The following is a 20889-nucleotide window of genomic DNA, read 5'->3' as shown; positions in this document are numbered from 1 at the left end:
GTAAAAATGGAGTCCTGTATTGCGTATTTTTCACAAAATCCATTTCATATTTCATTATATAAGGAGAAATTGCAATGCAAAACATATTAAAGAGAATATGTGGTTGAAAATTAAACCTGTTTATCGTTATAATTTTTTTTTTTTTTTTTTTACTAATTTTACTTTACCTAACCCATATATACTGTTTTAGGCACTTGTGTAAGATGTTGAATAGTGAGGATTTCTTCAAAAATAATTCCATAAATAGTTTTCATTTATCAATTAACGTCATACAAAGTCCAGTAAACATAAAAAATATAAATCAATATTTGATGTGACCACCTTTGTCATCAAAACAGCACCACCTGGACACAGTTTTTATTGGTTGTTGGCAGATAGGATTTTTCATGATTCTTGAATTTGCCATAGAAGAACTATCTATTTAGGCCGTCTCTTCATGTAATCCCAGACAGACTCAATGTTCAGTGGTTGCTCTGTGGGGGCCATGCCATTTGTTGCAGGGCTCCCTGTTCTTCTATTCTATTTGCAAAAGTAATGTTTGGGAGTCTAACCTTTATATTTCCTATTGACACACTAAAGCTGAAGATATAAATAACCATCTTAAAGCAAATGCTTTGTGAAACATCTTGTGTGACTAAGACTTTTGCATAGTACTCTATATAGTATGTGTGTGTTATGCTTTAGCATTTATCCTACAATCTACCTTCTACCTATTAAATGTATACTTATACACATGTGCTTTTGTATACTACACTGGCATACTATTGCATGCATATAAATAGTAAATTTACAGTGCATAGTAACTTTAATAGTAAAAATATTGTCTCTTTAAGTAGCTTTTACTACTAATGGGTAGCTAATCAGTAGTTAGTAGCTTGGCAAGCTAAATTTTCAAAGAAGCTTCCTTCACACTACAGGTATTGTAATAAATGCCATATAACACTGAAACAAAGAACATGCTGCCTTTTCTTGTTATACTGTTGAATACACTGCATATTCATTGCAGGAATGAGAGAGCATTTACCATGACTATTGTACACGTGTACACACATGCAAAACATGTTCACACTATAAATGGGAAACTGCTATACAGGTGAACACTGATTAAATGGAATGCAAGTGCTGTGTTGATGTCATGCAGATGTCAAAACCAAAAAAAAGTTATGACATTGGTCTTCCATGTATAATTCCCACTAGGAATGTGTTTATGACATTTTGTTGCCCAATGTAGCCAACTACAAAAATATATCAGCTGTCAAATGTACATATTTTATGTATCAGTGCCACCCTCCCTTTGCTTCATTGTCATATTTTCATTTACATATAATTTCAGGACGTAACCAGTTTCATGTGTAAATTTAGCTCTATACTTTGTACTGGATCTGTAGAGCACACAAGAATCATTAAACCATTTTATGGGTCTCTTTTTTTTAGTTAGGGTGCAAACAGGATTTTTGTAAAGCTTTTCCAGAATGGCTCTCTGTCCTGACCCGTGGCCTGCAACTTTCTATTTGCGATCTAATTTGTTGGCCATTAACTTTTTAATGTCTATGGGTCCAGCTGCAGCTGCTGCCTTGGCTTTCTCTTCCTGTTCCTGTTGCCAGATGATGATAGGGTGGATGCCAGGCTTGCGGTTCCTGGCATTGTGCTCCAGCTGAGCATCACTGAAAGTAGAGAGAGAAAAGGCACATTTATAACTCTGTTTCATGGCGGTAAATGGTTTGTTTTTACAGTTTTTACAATGAGATTTCAGTGCCATCTAAATTACTGGGGATTTGCAGTGAAGTCTTAGAAAAAGTAGTTGCAAAACCAGTACAGGAAAGGATGTATTGAGCTGTTCAGTCATGACGTCAAGCTGATGGCCAAAACGAAAGCGAATTCGCCATGGGAGTTTTTTTAATAGGTTTTAGAAAAGTAGTTTTCGAGTAGTCTGTGGTAAACATTTTTATTTTCCAGTTTTGGTCTAAAACATTTACTACACACAAGCATACATCAAAAGTTCATTTTAAACTGTTCAAAAGTTTACATTTGGTTTAAAAACATTATGTTGCGAACAAGTTGCTATATAATGACTACAACGGTTGTCCGCCTAATTACACATCATAAGACTGACATGTAATTAACCCATGGCTCAAAAGTGCGAATTCTCTTCCAAGTTTTAGGACTAAATCTGAACAGTTATATTAATCAACAGACTTACGAGAAATTATGTGGTTCAGGTGAAATGGCCTTTTTCTGTATTTCCTTGTAAACTGGTGACTTCAGGTAGCGATAAAAGGTATCCTAAATGAAAAAAACAAAAACATTTGAGTTCAGTGAGAGCTACATTAGAAATGTCCAGTGTGAAATGTCCATATGGGGTTGTTCAAATTACTGAGCATGTACAGACTGCAAGTGGTCAGTCTTGTGTTTTTTTTTTAAATCACATTGAAACAGGCCTGGATTGAAGCCACAGATCTAGGAAGTTAGAGTGCTCTGCTTAAGATAATACCTTTTTCATCAGCATGAAGATATGGGTCTGGGCAGCATCCAGTACAAAGCGGTGAGGATGTTCCAATCCCTTTACAGTAAGACCCATGGTTCTGCCATCAATATTGATCCAACGTGGTGCTCCTGGGGCCAGGAACGTTCTACAATATGGATAATAAGCATGTACATAAATGCTATAAAAGAGAGGCTGCTCATGCCAAATACATGTAAATGTATGGAGATCTAGTTTTTCTTTAAATACTTGAAAACACTCGATTACTGAAAAGTGGATTGTAAATTTAAAGGAATAGTTCACCCCAAAAATATAAATTCTCTCATCATTTACTCATCGTCATGACATCCTAGATGTATGTCTTTCTTCTGCAGAGCACAAATGAAAAAAGCTCTGTAGGTCCATACAATGCAAGTGAATGGTGGTTTGAAGCACCAAAAAAAACAAAATCACATAAAGGCAGCATAAAAGTAACCCATATGACTCCAGTGGTTAATCCATGTCTTCAGAAGCAATATAAGTGTGGGTAAGAAACAGATCAATATTTAAGTCTTTTTTTTTTTTTTTTTACCATAAGTTCTCCTCCCTGCCCAGGTGGTGATATGCACAAAGAATGTGAATCGGCAAAAACAAAACAAGAAGAATGAGAAAGTGAAAGTGGACATTTTGTAGTAAAAAGGACATACAGAGCTGATATATTCTTCTAAAAATCTTTGTTTGTGTTCAGCAGAAGAAAGAAAGTAATACACATCTGGGATGGCATGAGGTTGAGTAAATTATGAGAGAATTTTCATTTTTGGGTGAACTATCCCTTTAACTCCTTTATTTAAAAAATATTATGTCTCACTTGAAAATAGTCTCTGCCTTCTCTGACATAGAAGCTGCTGTGCCCCATTTTATTTCCTCAGCGGCTTCCCAGAAAGCCAAATTCTCACCTACAGTGAAAATAGATCAAAACATTTGAATATACACTGGCGGCCAAAAGTTTGGAATAATTTACAGATTTTGCTGTTTCGGAAGGAAATTGGTACTTTAATTCACCAAAGTGGCATTCAACCGATCACAAAGTATAGTCAGGAGATAACTGATGTAAAAAGCAGCACCATCACTATTTGAAAAAAGTCATTTTTGATCAAATCTAGACAGGCCCCATTTCCAGCAGCCATCACTCCAACACATGCTAAATTGCTAATTTGGTACAAGAAAATCACTTGCCATAATATCAAACACAGTTAAAAGCTACTTGGTTCATTTTTTTTTTTTTTTTTTTTTGGATTTTCTCCCCAATTTGGAACGCCCAATTCCCAATGCACTCTAGGTCCTCGTGGTGGCATAGTGACTCGCCTCAATCTGGGTGGTGGAGGACGAATCTCAGTTGCCTCCACATCTGAGACCATCAATCCGTGCATCTTATCACGTGGCTTGTTGAGTGCGTTACCGCGGAGACCTAGCGCATGTGGAGGCTTTACGCTATTCTCCGCAACATCCACGCACAACTCACCATGCGCTCCACCGAGAGCGAGAACCACACATTATAGCGACCACGAGGAGGTTAACCCAATGTGACTCTACCCACCCTAGCAACCGGGCCAATTGGTTGCTTAGGAAGCCAGACTGGAGTCACTCAGCATGCCCTGGATTCGAATTTGTGACTCCTGGTGTGGTAGTCAGTGTCTTTGTTTGCTGAGCTACCCAGGCCCCCAGCTATTTGGTTCGTTAAATGAAGCTTAACATTGTCTTTGTGTTTGTTTTTGAGTTGCCACTGTATGCAATAGACTGGGATGTCTTAAGGTCAATATTAGGTCAAAAATGGCAAAAAAGAAACAGCTTTCTCTAGAAACTTGTCAGTCAATCATTGTTTTTAAGGAATGAAGGCTATACAATGCTTGAAATTGCCAAAAAACTGAAGATTTCTTACAAAGGTGTACACTACAGTCTTCAAAGACAAAAGACAACTGGCTCTAACAAGTTCAGAAAGAGAAGTGGAAGGCCAGATGTACAACTAAACAAGAGGATAAGTACATCAGAGTCTCTAGTTTGAGAAATAGACGCCTCATATGTCCTCAGCTGACAGCTTCATTGAATTCTACCCACTCAACACCAGTTTCATGTACAAGAGTAAAGAGAAGACTCAGAGGTGTGGGCCTTATGGGAAGAATTGCAAAGATAAAGGCACTTTTGAATCAGAAAAACAAAAAGAAAAGGTTAGAGTGGACAAAGAAACACAGACATTTGACAACAGATAATTGGAAAAGAGTGTTATGGATCTTAACCCCATTGAGCTTTTGTGGGATCAGCTAGACTGTAAGGTGCGTGAGAAGTGCCCGACAAGACAGCCACATCTATGGCAAGTGCTACAGGAAGTGTGGGGTGAAATGTCACCTGAGTATCTGGATAAACTGACAGAAAATGCCAAGGATCTGCAAAGCTGTCATTGCTGCATGTGGAGGATTTTTTGATGAGAACTTTTTGAAGTAGTTTAAGAAGTTCTGAACATTTTTATCAAATTGTAATAGTAATTTTCATATTATTAATGTCCTGACTATACATTGTGATCAGTTGAATGCCACTTTGATGAATAAAAGTACCAATTTCTTTCCATAAGAGCAAAATCTGTACATTATTCCAAACTTTTGGCTGCCAGTGTATTTAATAGCCAGAGTTAGTTTCTTTATACCAGCAAATAGTAAAACCATTAAATAAATATTCACAAACCACTGAATTCCTTCTTTAAGAAGATCTTGAAGTCTGCACGGCCCCGTGGGTCACTAAGCAACTCAAAGAAGCTAAAGGACCAGCGTTCAACTGTCATCTTTGTGGGAACTTCAACACTGTGGGGGAAAAAAAAAACAGTATAACAAAGTAATCTAGAAAGTAAGCAATCAATACAATGCCCAAAACATGGGCAATACAGCTCTCAGGGAAGTCTTACCTTGGCCTGTTCAGCTCCCAGTATGTGTCATCATCAGTTTGCCATGGGTTGCTTGGGAGACAGGGTACCAGGAACGGGTCGTGGTTTATGCGTGTTGTCATATACTTAACAAAGCTGAATGCAAAGAAACAGACATTAATCCCATTTCAAGTGCCACAGCAGTAAATAATGTTTTGGTGTCATCTAAATTTGTTAACTTCAACTATTCTGTTTAAGTAGGTTTAATTTTTATACTTACGCCCCCAGAGACACTGAAGACTTGACCCTTGACCTCATGATGGCCTGCTGTGTGTAGATGATCTAAAATATAAGAGAACCAACCACTATTAATAAAAATAAAGGAATTAATGAAAACAAGCAGTTCTCTAAATGCTTGTAAAGAAGCAATGTCACTTACAATCCTTCTGTAGTAATCATAGGTTTTTTTCTGAAAAAGGCAATAACAGAATTCTGTTACATACTATCGCAAACCAGATGCTACTAATAAACTACCAAAACTACCTAAACACACTCTCTAAAGCGACCCGACATGCTATCCTGCCAAACACGAGTGATATCTACATGCAATATCTAAATGCTATCCTGCCAAACACAAACAAGCATCTACATAAAGCCACAGTCATAATTAATAAGGTAATTAAAGGTTTGTGTTTGATTATTATCTTAAACATGAAGTTCTTGTTTAGAACTGGGTTCAAAAATATTTGTTGTCATAAGACACAGAACACAAACTATCAGATTCATTTTATCACAGCAAATCAGAAAACGTTTGCAACAAATTACAAAACCGGAAAAGAAAAAGAAAATACTGTGGCACACTATGATTCTACATGAGTATGTCGGAATCATCTTGAAAATTGAAGGAGTATTAGAAGGACAAATCTGTGTGGAAAGGAAAGAGAGAAAAAGAGGTCACACCAACTGATTTACAGTATACTCTCTCAAAGCAGACCAACACACTTGCAGACCCCACATATTATCAGATAACATGATATTATTCTGCTTGACAATGACATTCTATAGACCTTAGTCAGGATAGACACCATATTTAAATGAGGGACACAAAACTCAGTAAAACATGAGTTGTGATAATTAGATGTTACGTAGAACATTTAAATAGTATAACCCAATGAACAGACTGTATTTCTATCCATCACAGCCTCATTTTATAATGCAAACAATTAAACAAAGTGCCTCTCCTGACTATGGCCTTATCCACTCATTAGTTGGGTGTTTTTCACAGGTTTATTTTCCCAGAAAGTTTTATATTTGGGTTATTTTTTTTTCTACATTTTTGACATTTTAAAGGAATAGTTCACCCAAATATTTAATTTTCTCATCATTTACTCACACTCATGCCATCCCAGATGTGTATGACTTTCTTTATTCTGCTGTTAAAGATTTTTAGAAGAATATCTCAGCTCTGTCAATGCAAGTGAATGGTGGCCAAAATTGTGAAGCTCCAAAAAACACATAAAAGACAGCAAAAAAGTTATCAATAAAACTACAGTGGTTTAATCCATGCCTTCGGTAGCGATATCATAAGTGTGGGTGAGAAGGAGATACATTTTTAAAGTCCTTTTTTACTATAAAACTCCACTTTCACATTCTGAAAGTGAAAGTAAAGATTTATAATAAAAAAAGGATTGAAATATTGATCTGTTTCTCACCCAAACTGATTGCATTGCTTCAGAAGACATGGATTAAATCACTGGAGTCTGATGGATTACGTTTATGCTGCCTTTATGTGCTTTTTGGACCTTCAAACTTCTGGCCAACTTTCACTTGCATTGTATGGTCCAACAGATCTGAAATGTTCTTCTAAAAATCTTCGTTTGTGTTCTGTTGAAGAAAGAAAGTCATATACATCTATGATGGCATGAGAGTGAGTAAATGATGAGAGAATTTTCATTTTTGGGTGAACTATCCCTTTATGCAATGTTTGGGTATTTGACTTTTTGCTGGCAATAATCTGGTGAGTTTAGATGGCTAATTGCTTTCCAATGCAGACCCATATAATCAGCAAATCAGCAATATAATAGTCCACCTAGTGTTAAGCTGTCCTAATATTACTTCCAACAAGGCCTGTGAGGGGAAAAGGGGGAAGTGAGTGGGGATCTCCTTGGAAGAAGAGCAGGTCAGGAATCCTCTTATACAGCAAAGAAGATTGCAAGAGAATCTATGGCTATCCCAGGACTGAGACAGACACAGAACTAATCGGCTCTATAGTTAGAGCCTTTCAAACCATAGTGTATTTTGTAGTCCTTCCACAATTCACCTTAGCTCCTGTGTTAAATGCACAGGTTCCTCCCATTGTGAAAAATGACAGCACTGAATTGCTTGAGGGAATAGTTTACCCAAAAATTAACATTCTGTCATCATTTAATTACCATCATGTTGTTCCAAGCCAATATGACTTTCAGTGTTTCATAGGAGGAGATCAACAAATGTTAGGCAGAATGTTAGCCTCAAGCCCAAAGTATACTCTGGTCAGACACGTACAAGATGCGAGATGCAAATGTCATCATCAGTAGAGTGTTCGAGCACTGAATGCGCGTGGTGCTATTTTTCTAACTGCGTGTACTCAATGCGCAGTATGCGCATGCGGCTGGAATTATTTGCACTAATAATTGGGTCCACAAGGTGGCAACACTCACAATTGAGTTGTTGTTGTCATGAAGAAGCGCTAGAAGATGTAATCACCGCTAAACATCCAGAGATGAAGGTGGAAACAAGAACAGTGGATGTGAACGTCAAGAGCGCATGTATGAAGAGGCCAGGAGATACCTGCAATTGTACACCTCGAGTCTAAACTAATGAAGAGAAATAGTCCTCTCATAGCACCCGTGTTTGCACACACAATCCAATGAAGTATACTTTGAAAGGCTGGCATTTGACTGTGTGCAGATGCCAAACATTTGTGTCAAAACTGAAATATACTTTGGGCTTCAGTCATTATTTGTTCATCATGATGGTGCCGCGGATGGCTGCCTCGGTGTGGAGCTCCTCAGTTCTTTTGTTGTTTTTGTTTGTTTGTCCTGTGTTTAGTAATCTTTTTCCAGTCAGTTTTAACAGAGACAAACTGCTGAACATTCGACAGCATATACCAGACAATCTTTTCCCGGTTTTCGAATATTCAGACGTTTTGCTAGACATTTTAGTTGGAGGCACAGCTCTGCTGTTCAAGAGACGCAGGTGAGGGAGACGAGCCGGTGTGCTGGTCAAACTCCGTCAGCACGGATTTCAAACAGCGCTGCCGAGTATTCACTTAGCGAATCTCCGCTCTCTTCCTAACAAAACGGACGAACTACATCTCCTCAACCACACAAACAAGGACTTTTCAACCTCTGCTGCCTTGTGCTTCGCAGAAACCTGGCTGAGTAAAGCCATTCCGGACAACGCGTTACATCTGTTACATCGCGGAGTTAACGGGGAAAATGAGAGGCGGTGGAACATGCTTTTATATCAATGAAAGTTGGTGTACAGATGTAACAACGTTAAAGAGGATGTGCTGTCCTAATTTGGAAGCACTCTTTATTAACTGTAAGCCTTTCTACTCGCCACGGGAGTTCTCCTGGTTTATTCTGGTGAGTGTGTATATCGCGCCAAACGCGTGTTTGAACACAGCGCTGCAACAGCTGGCTGATCAAATCACAGACATGGAACAACAATACCCGGACTCAGTTATTATTATTCTTGGGGATTTTAACAAAGCAAATCTCACACGTGAACTGCCCAAATGCAAACAGCACATCACATGCCCCACCAGAGACAGGAACATACTGGATCATTGTTACACAACAATAAAGGATGCATATCGCTCTGTCCCTAGAGCAGCTTTGGGACTCTCTGATCACTGTCTGGTTCATCTTCTTCCAACCTACAGGCAGAAATTAAAATCAACCAAGCCAGTAGTAAGGACTGTAAAGAGATGGACCAATGAAGCAGAGCGGGAACAACAAGCCTGCTTCGATTGCATGGATTGGAGTGTTTTTGAGGCTGCAGCCACAGACCTGGACGAGCTCACAGATACTGTTTCATCATATATCAGTTTCTGTGAGGATATGTGCATTCCTACTAGGACTTATTTAAAGTTCTACAACGACAAACCGTGGTTTACAGCAGAGCTCAGGCAGCTTCGTCAGGCCAAAGAGGATGCTTACAGAGTTGGGGATAAAGTCTTGTACAATCAGGCCAGGAACACACTGAACAAGGAAATCAAGAGTTGCTAAAAGATACTCTGAGAAGCTGAAAAACAAGTTTTCAGCTAACGACCCTGCACCAGTGTGGAGTGGCATGAAACAACTCACAAATTACAGGACTCCTACACCCAACCATGTAGGGAACCAACAACTGGCTGACGACCTGAATGTGTTCTTCTGTAGATTTGAAAGGCCCAATCTCAAACCTAACACCCACTCTGAACTTAATTTCACACAAACACCAACACCTCCTGCAACCCCCCTCCTCCCCCCTACTCCTTTCAACACCATCATCCCAGCTATACTCCAGAATAAATTACACCAACTCTCTGTTCCCATGTCTATCTGTCAGTGGATTACCAGCTTTCTGACGGACAGGCAGCAGCTTGTGAGACAGGGTAAACTCACTTCTAGCACCTGTACAATCAGCACTGGTGCCCCCCAGGGATGTGTGCTCTCCCCACTACTCTTCTCCCTCTACACCAATGACTGCATCGCCAAGGACCCCTCTGTCAAGCTCCTTAAGTTTGCAGACGACACCACTGTCATCGGCCTCATCCAAGATGACAATGAATCTGCATACAGAAAGGAGGTTGAACAGCTGGCTGTCTGGTGCAGTCAAAACAACCTTGAGCTGAACACACTCAAAACGGTGGAGATGACTGTGGACTTTAGGAGGAACACCCCAACACTGACCCCCCTCACCATTCTAAACAGCATTGTGGCAGCAGTGGAGTCATTCAGGTTCCTGGGCACTACCATCTCACAGGACCTGAAGTGGGAGACCCACATTGACTCCATTGTGAAAAAGGCCCAGCAGAGGTTGTACTTCCTTCGCTAGTGAGGAAATTCAACCTACCACAGGCGCTGCTGATACGGTTTTACTCAGCAGTGATTGAGTCTGTCCTCTGCACTTCAATAACTGTCTGGTTTGGTTCAGCTACGAAATCAGACATCAGAAGTTTGGACTGCTGAGAGGATTATTGGTTGCCCTCTGCCCCCCCTTCAAGAACTATACACTTCCAGAGTGAGGAAAAAGGCTGGAAAAATCACTCTGGACCCCACTCACCCTGCCCACTACCTTTTTGAACTGTTGCCTTCTGGCCGACGCTTCAGAGCTCTGAGCACCAGAACCGTCAGGCACAGGAACAGTTTTTTCCCTAAGGCTATCCATCTCATGAACAGTTAAATTGCCCCATTGAGCAATAACTGTGTATTGCACAGTTCAGTCTTTTTTATATTTATCCAACGCATCCAACCTCTTCTGCCATTTCATTCCTCTGAGAGAAAAAAACAAAACAAAAAAAACAAAAAAAAACATTTGCACTGTACATAGCAGATTTGTATTTGCACTGTACATAACAGATTGTATTAGATTTACACTACCCATGTGTGTGTGCGTCTGTACGTATGTGTATAATTATTTTTTATTATTATCTATGTCTTTCTGCTGTTTTTGTATTGTTGTACACTGGAAGCTCCTGTCACCAAGACAAATTCCTTGTATGTGCAAGCATACTTGGCAATAAAGCTGATTCTGATTTACATTTTTATCAAAAAAAGATGGAATGAAAGTGAATGGTGACTGAGGGATGCCTTACATCTTTTGTGGATCTCCTTATATGGAACAGAGAAAGCCATATTGGTTTGGAACAACATTAGTGTAAGTAAATGATGATAGAATGTTAACTTTTGGGTGAATTCATTGGCCTTTGTGATAGTTGGGACTGATGCTTTTATATAAAATCAAGTGACATCAAGCTTTAGTGCTGTTTATTTAGTAGTTTTAAGATGGTCTGGTGGTACTTCTGGTACAAAAGTTAAAAAGCCTTTATTTTTGTTTGGCTAGTCACACATGGACATTTAAAAAAATCTAATAAATTATTTAATGTCCATGTGGGACTAGCCAAACAAAAGTATAGGCTTTTTAACTCTTGTACTAGAATTGCCTTGGACTATTTTTCTAAATGCAATGAACAAAACCTAACCAAAGAGCACCTTTTGGGATTTTAAAGGAATATTCCGAGTTCAATACAAGTTAAGATCAATCGACAGTATTTGTACCACAAACATTTATTTTGACTCGTCCCTCCTTTTCTTTAAAAAACAAAAATCGAGGTTACAGTGAGACACTTACAATGGAAGTGAAAGGGGCCAATCTGCAAACATTAAAATACTCACTGTTTCAAACGTATTGACAAAATGTAAACAATATGCATGTTAACATGATTTTAGTGTGATAAAATCACTCGCTAACCTTTTCTCTGTAAAGTTATATCCAATTTTACAACTTTGTTGCCATGACGACGTAATGCGGTAAACACTAAAACCCTAAAACAACTGAAAAAACGACGATATAAAAAACTTTAAAACTCATACAACACATGAGTTTTAATAGAAGAATTAATGTGTCCTTTTGTAAAATTATAAGCTTCACATTTCTGTTTAAACTCTCCAAAAATTGGCCCCATTCACTTCCAATGTAAGTGCCTCACAAAAACCTTGATATTTGCTTTATAAGAAAAAAAGAAAAGTCCAAATTTTTTATTTGTGGTAATCAACCTTATGTCACAAATGCTGTCAACTGAGCTTAACTTGTATTGAACCCAGAATACTCCTTTAACTTTACAACAGGAGGAGATCCTTCCAGCAAGTAGCATTCCAGACTTATTCCCTCAGATGGTCATTTTTGACTCTTGCTCAACAGATTTTGGTGGATCACGTGGAAACTTACCAATTACCTCCTCTGTATTAGGATCAATATGGCGATCCACACCATAATCCATGGCACTGTGAGTTCGTGGCTGTGGAGGAAAGGAAAACAAAGATGTTGATTTTATTCTCCTGATAATGCATTCAAAGCATTGTCAATTAGAAGTAACACAAAGAGCAACTACCACCAGCAAACACTGGTCACTTCTGCCAACCACTTACTGGAGGCCTTTGGACTATCCAGTAGGCTCTCTCCTGACAGTCGAACACCACTCTGTCTGGCTTCTTACGCTCCTTCCCAGCACTTCCCAGCACACAGAAAAAACACAATAAAATAATATACTGCAAGTACTTGATGTATTATCATCTCCATTCTCAAAAGTAAAACACATTCTCAAGGTGCTTTAGAGTTATGAAGAAATGAATAATGGATATAATAGGGGCAGCAATATGATACAAATTTAGCTGATTATAGACTGAAATAGTAACTATGTAATTAAGTTTTACATGGCAGGAGAGACTATACAGTAAATACTCACTGGTACTGCTCTTTTGCTTGCATTACAATAAAATCCCACTTGTGGTTCATCCATTTGTGAAGCTTGTTGTATTCTTCCTGTTACAATAAAACAGCATTATGGTATAATGACATTGCTTTGTCTTCCAAGGGATAACTAAATGTGAACAGAACCTGTGCGTACCTGTTCATGGGCATCAAGCACTCCCTTTTTTCGAATGTTTCTTTTTGCCAGATAGATTGCTTCAGTAAGGAAGAAAGAAACATGTTCTTTTTTCAATCTTTTCATTTTCATTAAGAGATTGTGAAATATAATTGTCTCTTTAAATATGTAAATGTATCGCTTGACCAGTAACTCCTTCTTGAAACTTTACAACAGATTCAGATTCGATGCACTGCTTTAAAATTGTTATTTTAGATCACAAACCATAATCTGTGTCTTCAGCCTTCCATTTCTGCACAGGCCAGAAATAGGGAGTCTATGGATAGTATAAAAGGGCACCAGGTTACTATTCACCACTATTAAAACATTTAGAAAATCATAGGTTCTCCTGCCATATAAAAACTTGTTAGAATTATTCACATGACACAATTACCTGAAAGCGGTACAAACTTCCATCTCCTTTTAGGACAAGCTTTTTGTGGTCCTCTAGAGGGTAGATGTAACCGTATGCCACTAACATTGTGCCAAATGCTTGAGCCTCTGGCATAAGGAAATCAAAGGACATTATTGTTCAATAATAATGTAAATCAAACACATTTTAAAGGGGTCTTGACATGAATTTTGTTATTATTTTAAAATGTTCTTTTAGGTTTACTTATAATATAATATTATATATATATATATATATATATATATATATATATATATATATATATATAATTATTATTATTATTATTATTATTATTATTATTATTTATTTTTGGAATGCCCAATTCCCAGTGAGGAAGAAACATGGTGGCGTAGTGACTCGCCTCAATCCGGGTGCCGGAGGATGAATCTCAGTTACCTCCGCGTCTGAGACTGTCAATCAGCGCATCTTATCACGTGGCTTGTTGAGCGCATTACCGTGGTGACATAGCACGTGTGGAGGCTTCACACCATCCACCGTTGCATCCACGCACAACACACTACGCGCTCCACCGAGAGTGAGAACCACATTATAGCAACCACGGGGAAGTTATCCCATGTGACTCTAACCTCCCTAGCAACCGGGCCAATCTGGTTCCTTAGGAGACCAGACTGGAGGTTTACTTATAATATTAGTAAAGTTTAATGCACAAAAAAGTCATATATTTGTAAAACATGATCATTTCCCACCCTCATTCTGACTCTCGGTTAGAAACACTCGGTTTTGGTGCTGCTTCTCCTTTAAGAGTTGACAGTAAACGCCCAGTGTTATGATTGGCTCTCTGCTCTTGACTAACCTGATCTTTTCTTGCCATCTCATTGATCAACGCTGCTGGGCGGGCTACAGAAGTGATAAGGTAAGTAGTGCTTTGTCCGAAATCACATACGGTCACAGTATGTACTGTATTCGTTTAAGGACGCACTTCTCAGCTGGTAAAACAGTACGTTATTTTAGGTATTCATGCGAGTAGTATGAATAGATTTCAAATATACTTCATCTGGGGACGTTGGCATCATCTCGTGACCTGAATATATGACGTTATAACAACGACCGCGAAAACTATCTGCTTTGGTTTTTGATAAACAAGCACCATTCAAGCACAAGGAACAATTATCTTGGTATATATTGCATTATAGTTGAGAAGAGCCGTGCGCCTCGCAATTCACCGGCGTTCCTTTAAATCCAGTGTTTTGAACTGGACGTCGCCTCAACTCCCGAGGGATTAAGGGATCGTTAAGTGTCAAGTCGATCCGCACTTCAAAATCTTGCCGGAAATAGTAGGTCATCTGGGTATTTCTCGCTTACTGCTTCATGAATACTGAGGATTTGGACATACTACTCAATTTGCATACTGTTTTTGGCATCCTATATAGTAGAGAAGTATGGATATTCGGATGCAGCATAGGTGATGATTTGTTGTCGTGGAGGCGGTTAGATGAAATGTCTACCACAGTGTAATATCACAATGTGGAGGAAGTAAAGAACGAGTCATTTTGGTAGCTTGGTTTCAACAAATGCTCTTTTTGCAGTGAGGAGTAAGTTTTGAGTTCTGAAAATTATAGTAGGTTTTTATAGTACAATGACCTCTTATATGTCAAAAGAACAAGGAAAATTTGATTCCTCATGTCATGACACCTTTAAGACTTCTGGACCATTAATTACTCAAAACAAGGCATTTTCACACTTACCTTCGTTAGTTGTCTTCATGTGGTTGGCAATCCATGCAAGAATGTCCTGACCTGTCAGAAAAAGGAAATGAAGATGTGTGGAGAGCACAAGTGTGCAGTGAGCATAACAATTACCATAATGACAGGCTTTAAAATAAAACATTTAGGTAAACAATGATTAAGCATATTAGTGCATGTCCCAACAATAAACTGTAGCCAACCACTGCTTTGTACATGTGTATACTGCTTTAGAAAGGGCAAACATTTTCACATTATTACATCTGAAAATTAAGTCAGTAACACTTCAGAATGGATCTATAAGTTAATTGTATTTAATGCATTATTAATTATCAACATACTATATTTATTTACAATATTTATTAATCTTGGTTAATGGTCTTTTATAAATATACTATTTTTAATTGTTAGTTAGTTTGGCCGTTAAGGCACGAACTCATGTAAGCATACAACTTTGAATGTTAAACACGTATTTGTATATGCAAAAATTAACAATAAGAAACATTAATAAATTATGTTAAAGTTCTGTACACTGTAAATTCATGTCAACTTTTGCCTTAACGTATGTTAATGTGTTCAGTCTTATTGTTGCCATTAAGTCTTTATGCAAGATGTACTTAAAGTTCCTGGCTCACTAGATTTGTTACTCACTAGATGTGTCAACAATCCTTGCTGAGATTTGAGCCTAAAGTAGCAAAGATCTCATCCAATTGAAGGCTGCTGTATATAGCAAGCGCCCTCAGATTATGATCAGTGGCAGCACAAAGCTTGTCTCTGTATATCAACCTAAGTCTTTTGTGCTATAGTATTTTCGTAGATTGTATAGCACAGTATAACAAAGTGCACAAGTTTTGTAAAATATCCTTTCCAAACTGCAATGACGACAAATACAATAAAATAGATGATGTGCTCACATTAAACATCATACCATTTCAAACCAAAATCAAAATCAAAAGAAGCTTACTACATTACCACACAAACTCACCGGCCATGGCATGGGGAATGACTGTAATGTTTAGCTTCTGTTCTGATGCTTTGACTCCATTCTTTGAGTTCTGCATCTCTACCACAATGGCCTCCACCTGAGACATTCAGGAAATGAGTTCAAATGTCTTAGGTACAGCCCCAACAACTATTGACATTCAATGCATCACAGTGTTCACATCTAGCTAGGCATATTTAGTCATATTCAGCTTTCTTTCAAGTGAAAATCAGCCGTGACCTTCAAATATCAGAATAACTTGTTCAGATATACAGGGGGACCCTAAGTAAGCTTGGATTAAAAATTGGGATATTAAACTTTATTAAATGCCCTCTGATAGAAAAAAAAAATAAAAGACAAAATCTTCAACAACAAAAAAATTTAAATAACTTACGCTTTGGAATCATTATGGCCTTTGAAATTAGTAAGAACTGGAGCTCTTAACTCAAGCTGTCATGTGGCATGATGCCAAGCTAATTGGCTTTGAAGTCTGAAAGCTCTTTTACCTTTTCAATGAATTCAAGATCTCTTCAAGAAGCTCAGAATAAACCAAAACTTGTGGGGGGATGGAATCAAAAGAGGTCATGTGTGTGAAAAGGTCAAAGGTTCAGATATTCTCTATGCATGCTGAGATAAAGGAATATAATTTTTGTTGATGTATTCTACTGTTACATATTGTAGCATTAAAAGAATATTCCGGCTTTAATACAAGTTCAGCTCAATCGACAGCATTTGTGGCATAATGTTGATTACAACAGAAATGTATTTCATCCCTCATTTACTTGAGGGAAAGCAAAAAATGGAAGTGAATGGGGTCAATCTGTAAATATTAAAATACTCACTATTTCCAAAGTATAGCCACAAGATGTAAACAATATGCATGTTAACATGATTTTAGTGTGATAAAATCACTTACTAACCTTTTCTGTGAAAAGTTAAATCCAATTTTACAACTTTGTTGACATGACAACATTGTCAACAAACCCTAAACCCCTAAAATGACCGTAAAATTATGATTTAAACAAATTTACAGCTCAAATAATACATGAGTTTTAACTGAAGGATAATGTAAGTGCTTTTATAAAATTATAAGCTTCACATTTCTGCCTTTTAACCCTCCAAATAATTGCTCCCATTCACTTCCATTGTAAGAGCCACACTTTAACCTCAATTTTTGCTCTTTTTAAAGAAAAAGAGAAACGAGTCTAAATATATTTTTTGTGCAAATTAACATGGTCACAAATGCTGCTGATTGAGCTTAACTTTTACTGAATATTCCTTTAAGCACTTTTAATAAAAATAAAAAATTAAAAGGATCACTTAATTTATTTTATTTAAATTTAGACCTGCATGTGATTTTACAGTATAGCAAAGGCACAGACAGCTAAATATAAGCTATAAGGTCCAGAAAATGGGGTTAAATGTTCAACAAAGTATATTAGCAGACTAAATAAATAATAACAAATACCTTGCTATATCTAAAGAAGCATCTTACCTTTTTAAGGCAGGCCATCCGTGGCCGATAATGTTGACCATGATCCCGGTCTGATCTAATTGTCATTTTGCAGTCCACGAAAAATAAATGTAAAAGATGAAAACAAATCCTCTACTCAAACGGCCCTTTTATAAGAGTGAGTGGACAGTGCAGATCCCCGCTGCACGTATCGCGAGAACGTGCGCGCGCGCACACACACAAGAACACACACACACACACACACACACACACACACACACACACACACACACTAGTGTAAACACTGACTAACGAAACACAAGAAAGTGACTGCGCTTTTGGCGTCACCAAAAATAGCCTGTTCAGAAACGGCCTAATTACGGGCCTATAAAACAAATTAAGTGGTCTAGCATGATTTATCCAATGAATGTAAATGTTTCAGAAATATTATGCAGTACAAAGCTTTTACTGTGTCAACGGGGGTTAACTAGAATGGGGGCACATACATTTTGAGAATAAATGAAGAACCACACAATTTCAGCCTCTTTCACCGCAAAATTTATATTTTACTGTGTCAACAGGGGGTTAACTAGAATGGGGGCACATACATTTTGAGAATAAATGAAGAACCACACAATTTCAGCCTCTTTCACCGCAAAATTTATATTTTACTGTGTCAACAGGGGGTTAACTAGAATGGGGGCACATACATTTTGAGAATAAGTGAAGATACACACAATTTCAGCCTCTTTCACCGCAAAATTAATATTTGCCTCGTATGTCGAACCAGAGACTATTTAGCAGAGACGGGCCACTTCTTTTTAAATGAATGGGAGAAATTGGATGTAGAAAGCAAGTCCCGCTTTACAGGTAAAAGAGCCAATCACCTTTTAGATCCATACATCTCCTGTCAATCAACTCTAGAACGCGCATGAGCATTAGCTATACAAGCCAGGTAAATTGCGTTTTTGTAGCATAATCCAAAGTAAAAAAAATTAAATAAATAAAGGACAATTTATGATACCAATGTTGTCAGATTGTACTGCTGATTTGCAATATGTTTTTTGGTTGTTATCTTGACCAACTGTTTTGGAGATTTCAGTCTTTCCCCTTTCAAGTAGACAGGAGCAGAACTTGTATGCCGCTTGAAAAATAGCTGCCCGTGAGCGTTCCAAAGATGGAGGCCGAGTGGACTGAGTTGCTAAAAAGACTTTGGTCGAACCCGCCCAAACTTTTATCACCCCAGCACTGCGCGCGCGCGCCAGTGTTATGGTAACAGCGCCCCGCCCGCAACCAGCACTCAGGCGCGCGCAGTTTCACTCCCTAGTACTGTATCGATGAAGTTGCACAAAGATGGCGGATTTCCTGCCGTCCCGGTCCTTGCTATCCATTTGTTTTCCAAACTGTCTTCTCAACAGCAGCGAGGCGGAACAACTGAGGAAATCTAAAGAGATAGACAGGGGTCTTCTGAAAGACAAAACCTATGTGAAACGACTAGTCAAGATACTTTTGCTCGGCGCCGGGGAGAGCGGCAAGTCCACTTTCCTCAAGCAGATGCGCATCATACACGGGCAGGACTTCGACCAGCGGGCCAAAGAGGAGTTCAGGGCCACCATTTACAGTAATATTATTAAAGGTAGGAGGTGCGCGTCTCCCCGTCAGACCTCTGGAGAGTGTCGTGTGGGGTCTAAAGGTGACTGTGTGTTGGTGAAGTGAGTTTTAAACGAGGTTTAGCTCGCGTTAGCTGAAGTTGCGCTGTAACCTGCCCAGGAGAAACGCCCATGCTGTTCTCTCAACTTTTCACCGCCGTGATCTTGAACAAAGACCTCAGCGAAGCAGCGCATTTCTGTATAATATTGTCTCATAACTTCCAGACAGATTAAAGTTGAATTAAATCGCACATCTGATTTCAGTCGTTACGAAAGCCAAAACTTAGCGTGAATTTAACCCGAATGTTCGTGCTCAAGTTTTTTGTCGTTTTAAAGAGAGCACAAATCTTTCCGTTCGTTTAAACTCCGCAACATGTGTGGTGTTTATTTTATTTACAACCAGCATATGTTAATTTCTGAAATATTAAACTCATTACTATTCTAGTTTGTGTGTTTTGTCAGATTTTGGGGGCTGTTTAAGGACTCCTCGGAGAACTCTTTTGACTGCACGAGTTAATGCCATAACCAAAACTGGATTATGTCAAATAAATCAATCCAGCACGAAAAGCCCATCTCAAATTGTAAACAAGCTCTTTCTTGTTTGCTGGTATGTCCTTATAAATAACAAAGAGACTGGTGTCTGGAGCACAACACTGACTCAACTCATCGCCGTGATTGTTTATTCAAATCATACTGCTTCCTTCTTGTTTATATGTCAGTTTTGATTGAAGTTTTTAGTTAGTAATATGTATAGACTATATTTCAACGTGTTTTGGGCATCTGATATGGGTGGTGTCCTGAGTGGCACATGATGAGCACATGGTAATCACTGACAGTGCAACTAATCACAGACCAACACCTGCTATGAAACTAACCAGCTTTACTGTTACTGCTATGGTTTCACAGTTCAGACAGTATGGCCAGGTCTTTATTTAAAAGAAGGGGATGTGATATGATCAGTACACACTTTATGTAATACAGTGCTCCCCAGTTGGGTTGCCTCAGCTGGGGATTTCCAGTGCCTATTGCTATGAAAAGATTGTGAGATTTCCTGTATGAGATTAATATTTCACTGTGGCCATGAATAAGGGCTCATCAGTGATCTTGTGGAGACTGTCTGCAGCGGTCACTAACATCATATCCTTCCCTAGCTCAACTTAAACAGGAAGCATTTAGTTCAATGGCTGCTTGGATCTAATCCTAAGGCATTCCAGAAAACACAAAACCTAATTATAATGCATAGATGGAGAGTGAAAGAGGGAAAAGGCACACAAATAATCAAAGAAACACATTTTTATTCGTTTCTCACATTTCACTGAAGATCCAGCTTGCCAGAGCTCCTCTTTGAAGAGTAATGCAGGGTATGTTTTTTAGGTTCAATCCATAAGAGGATATTTAAAGTGTTTACTCAGGGCTTTTACATTGTTCCTCTTTGGTCTTCTATTCTTCCCAGGTGTCAACTTCCACAATTCAAGAGACTGATTAGGCCTATATGATTCTTCATGATGTCTTTATGCACTTTGCCACAGCTTAAATGGGTTGTTCACCCCAGTATGAAAATTCTCTCATCATTTACTCACCCTCATGCCATCCCTTCGGTTTCCGTAGTCTCAGCCACAAACTCATCGTACAACACCTGTGGC

The 20889-nt window shown here is 38.4% G+C and overlaps 2 protein-coding genes across 3 annotated transcripts in view; one reads left to right on the top strand and one right to left on the bottom strand.

The window, feature by feature from the left end:
- Positions 1–235: 235 nt before the first annotated feature.
- On the bottom strand, positions 236–17786 carry rgs9a (regulator of G protein signaling 9a). Of its 2 annotated transcripts, none has more exons than XM_051716675.1 (17): positions 17640–17786; positions 16148–16244; positions 15166–15216; positions 13442–13548; positions 13273–13324; positions 13030–13088; positions 12868–12944; positions 12551–12632; positions 12358–12420; positions 5812–5841; positions 5653–5714; positions 5415–5528; positions 5198–5313; positions 3330–3417; positions 2492–2630; positions 2201–2283; positions 236–1664 (listed from the first exon to the last, which is right to left on the bottom strand). In XM_051716675.1, the coding sequence occupies exons 1-17, from the start codon at positions 17703–17705 to the stop codon at positions 1508–1510; spliced, it is 1443 nt and encodes a 480-aa protein (XP_051572635.1). In that variant the 5' UTR covers positions 17706–17786; the 3' UTR covers positions 236–1507. The 2 variants fall into 2 exon arrangements, with proteins under 2 accessions (XP_051572635.1, XP_051572636.1); XM_051716676.1 differs by lacking the exon at positions 17640–17786 and adding an exon at positions 16539–16583.
- A 1108-nt stretch (positions 17787–18894) lies between these two features.
- gna13b (guanine nucleotide binding protein (G protein), alpha 13b) overlaps positions 18895–20889 on the top strand; it is a 52967-nt gene continuing 50972 nt past the window's right edge. The window contains exon 1 of the mRNA XM_051716684.1: positions 18895–19233. Within this exon, the coding sequence (XP_051572644.1) occupies positions 18951–19233 (283 nt within the window). The 5' untranslated portion in view covers positions 18895–18950. The remainder of the gene's footprint in view (positions 19234–20889) is intronic.

Source organism: Myxocyprinus asiaticus, chromosome 14 (assembly GCF_019703515.2).
Source record: "Myxocyprinus asiaticus isolate MX2 ecotype Aquarium Trade chromosome 14, UBuf_Myxa_2, whole genome shotgun sequence".
Taxonomy (NCBI): domain Eukaryota; kingdom Metazoa; phylum Chordata; class Actinopteri; order Cypriniformes; family Catostomidae; genus Myxocyprinus; species Myxocyprinus asiaticus.
Note: the sequence above shows the minus strand (reverse complement) of the source record. Positions and strands in the feature narration are given on the sequence as shown.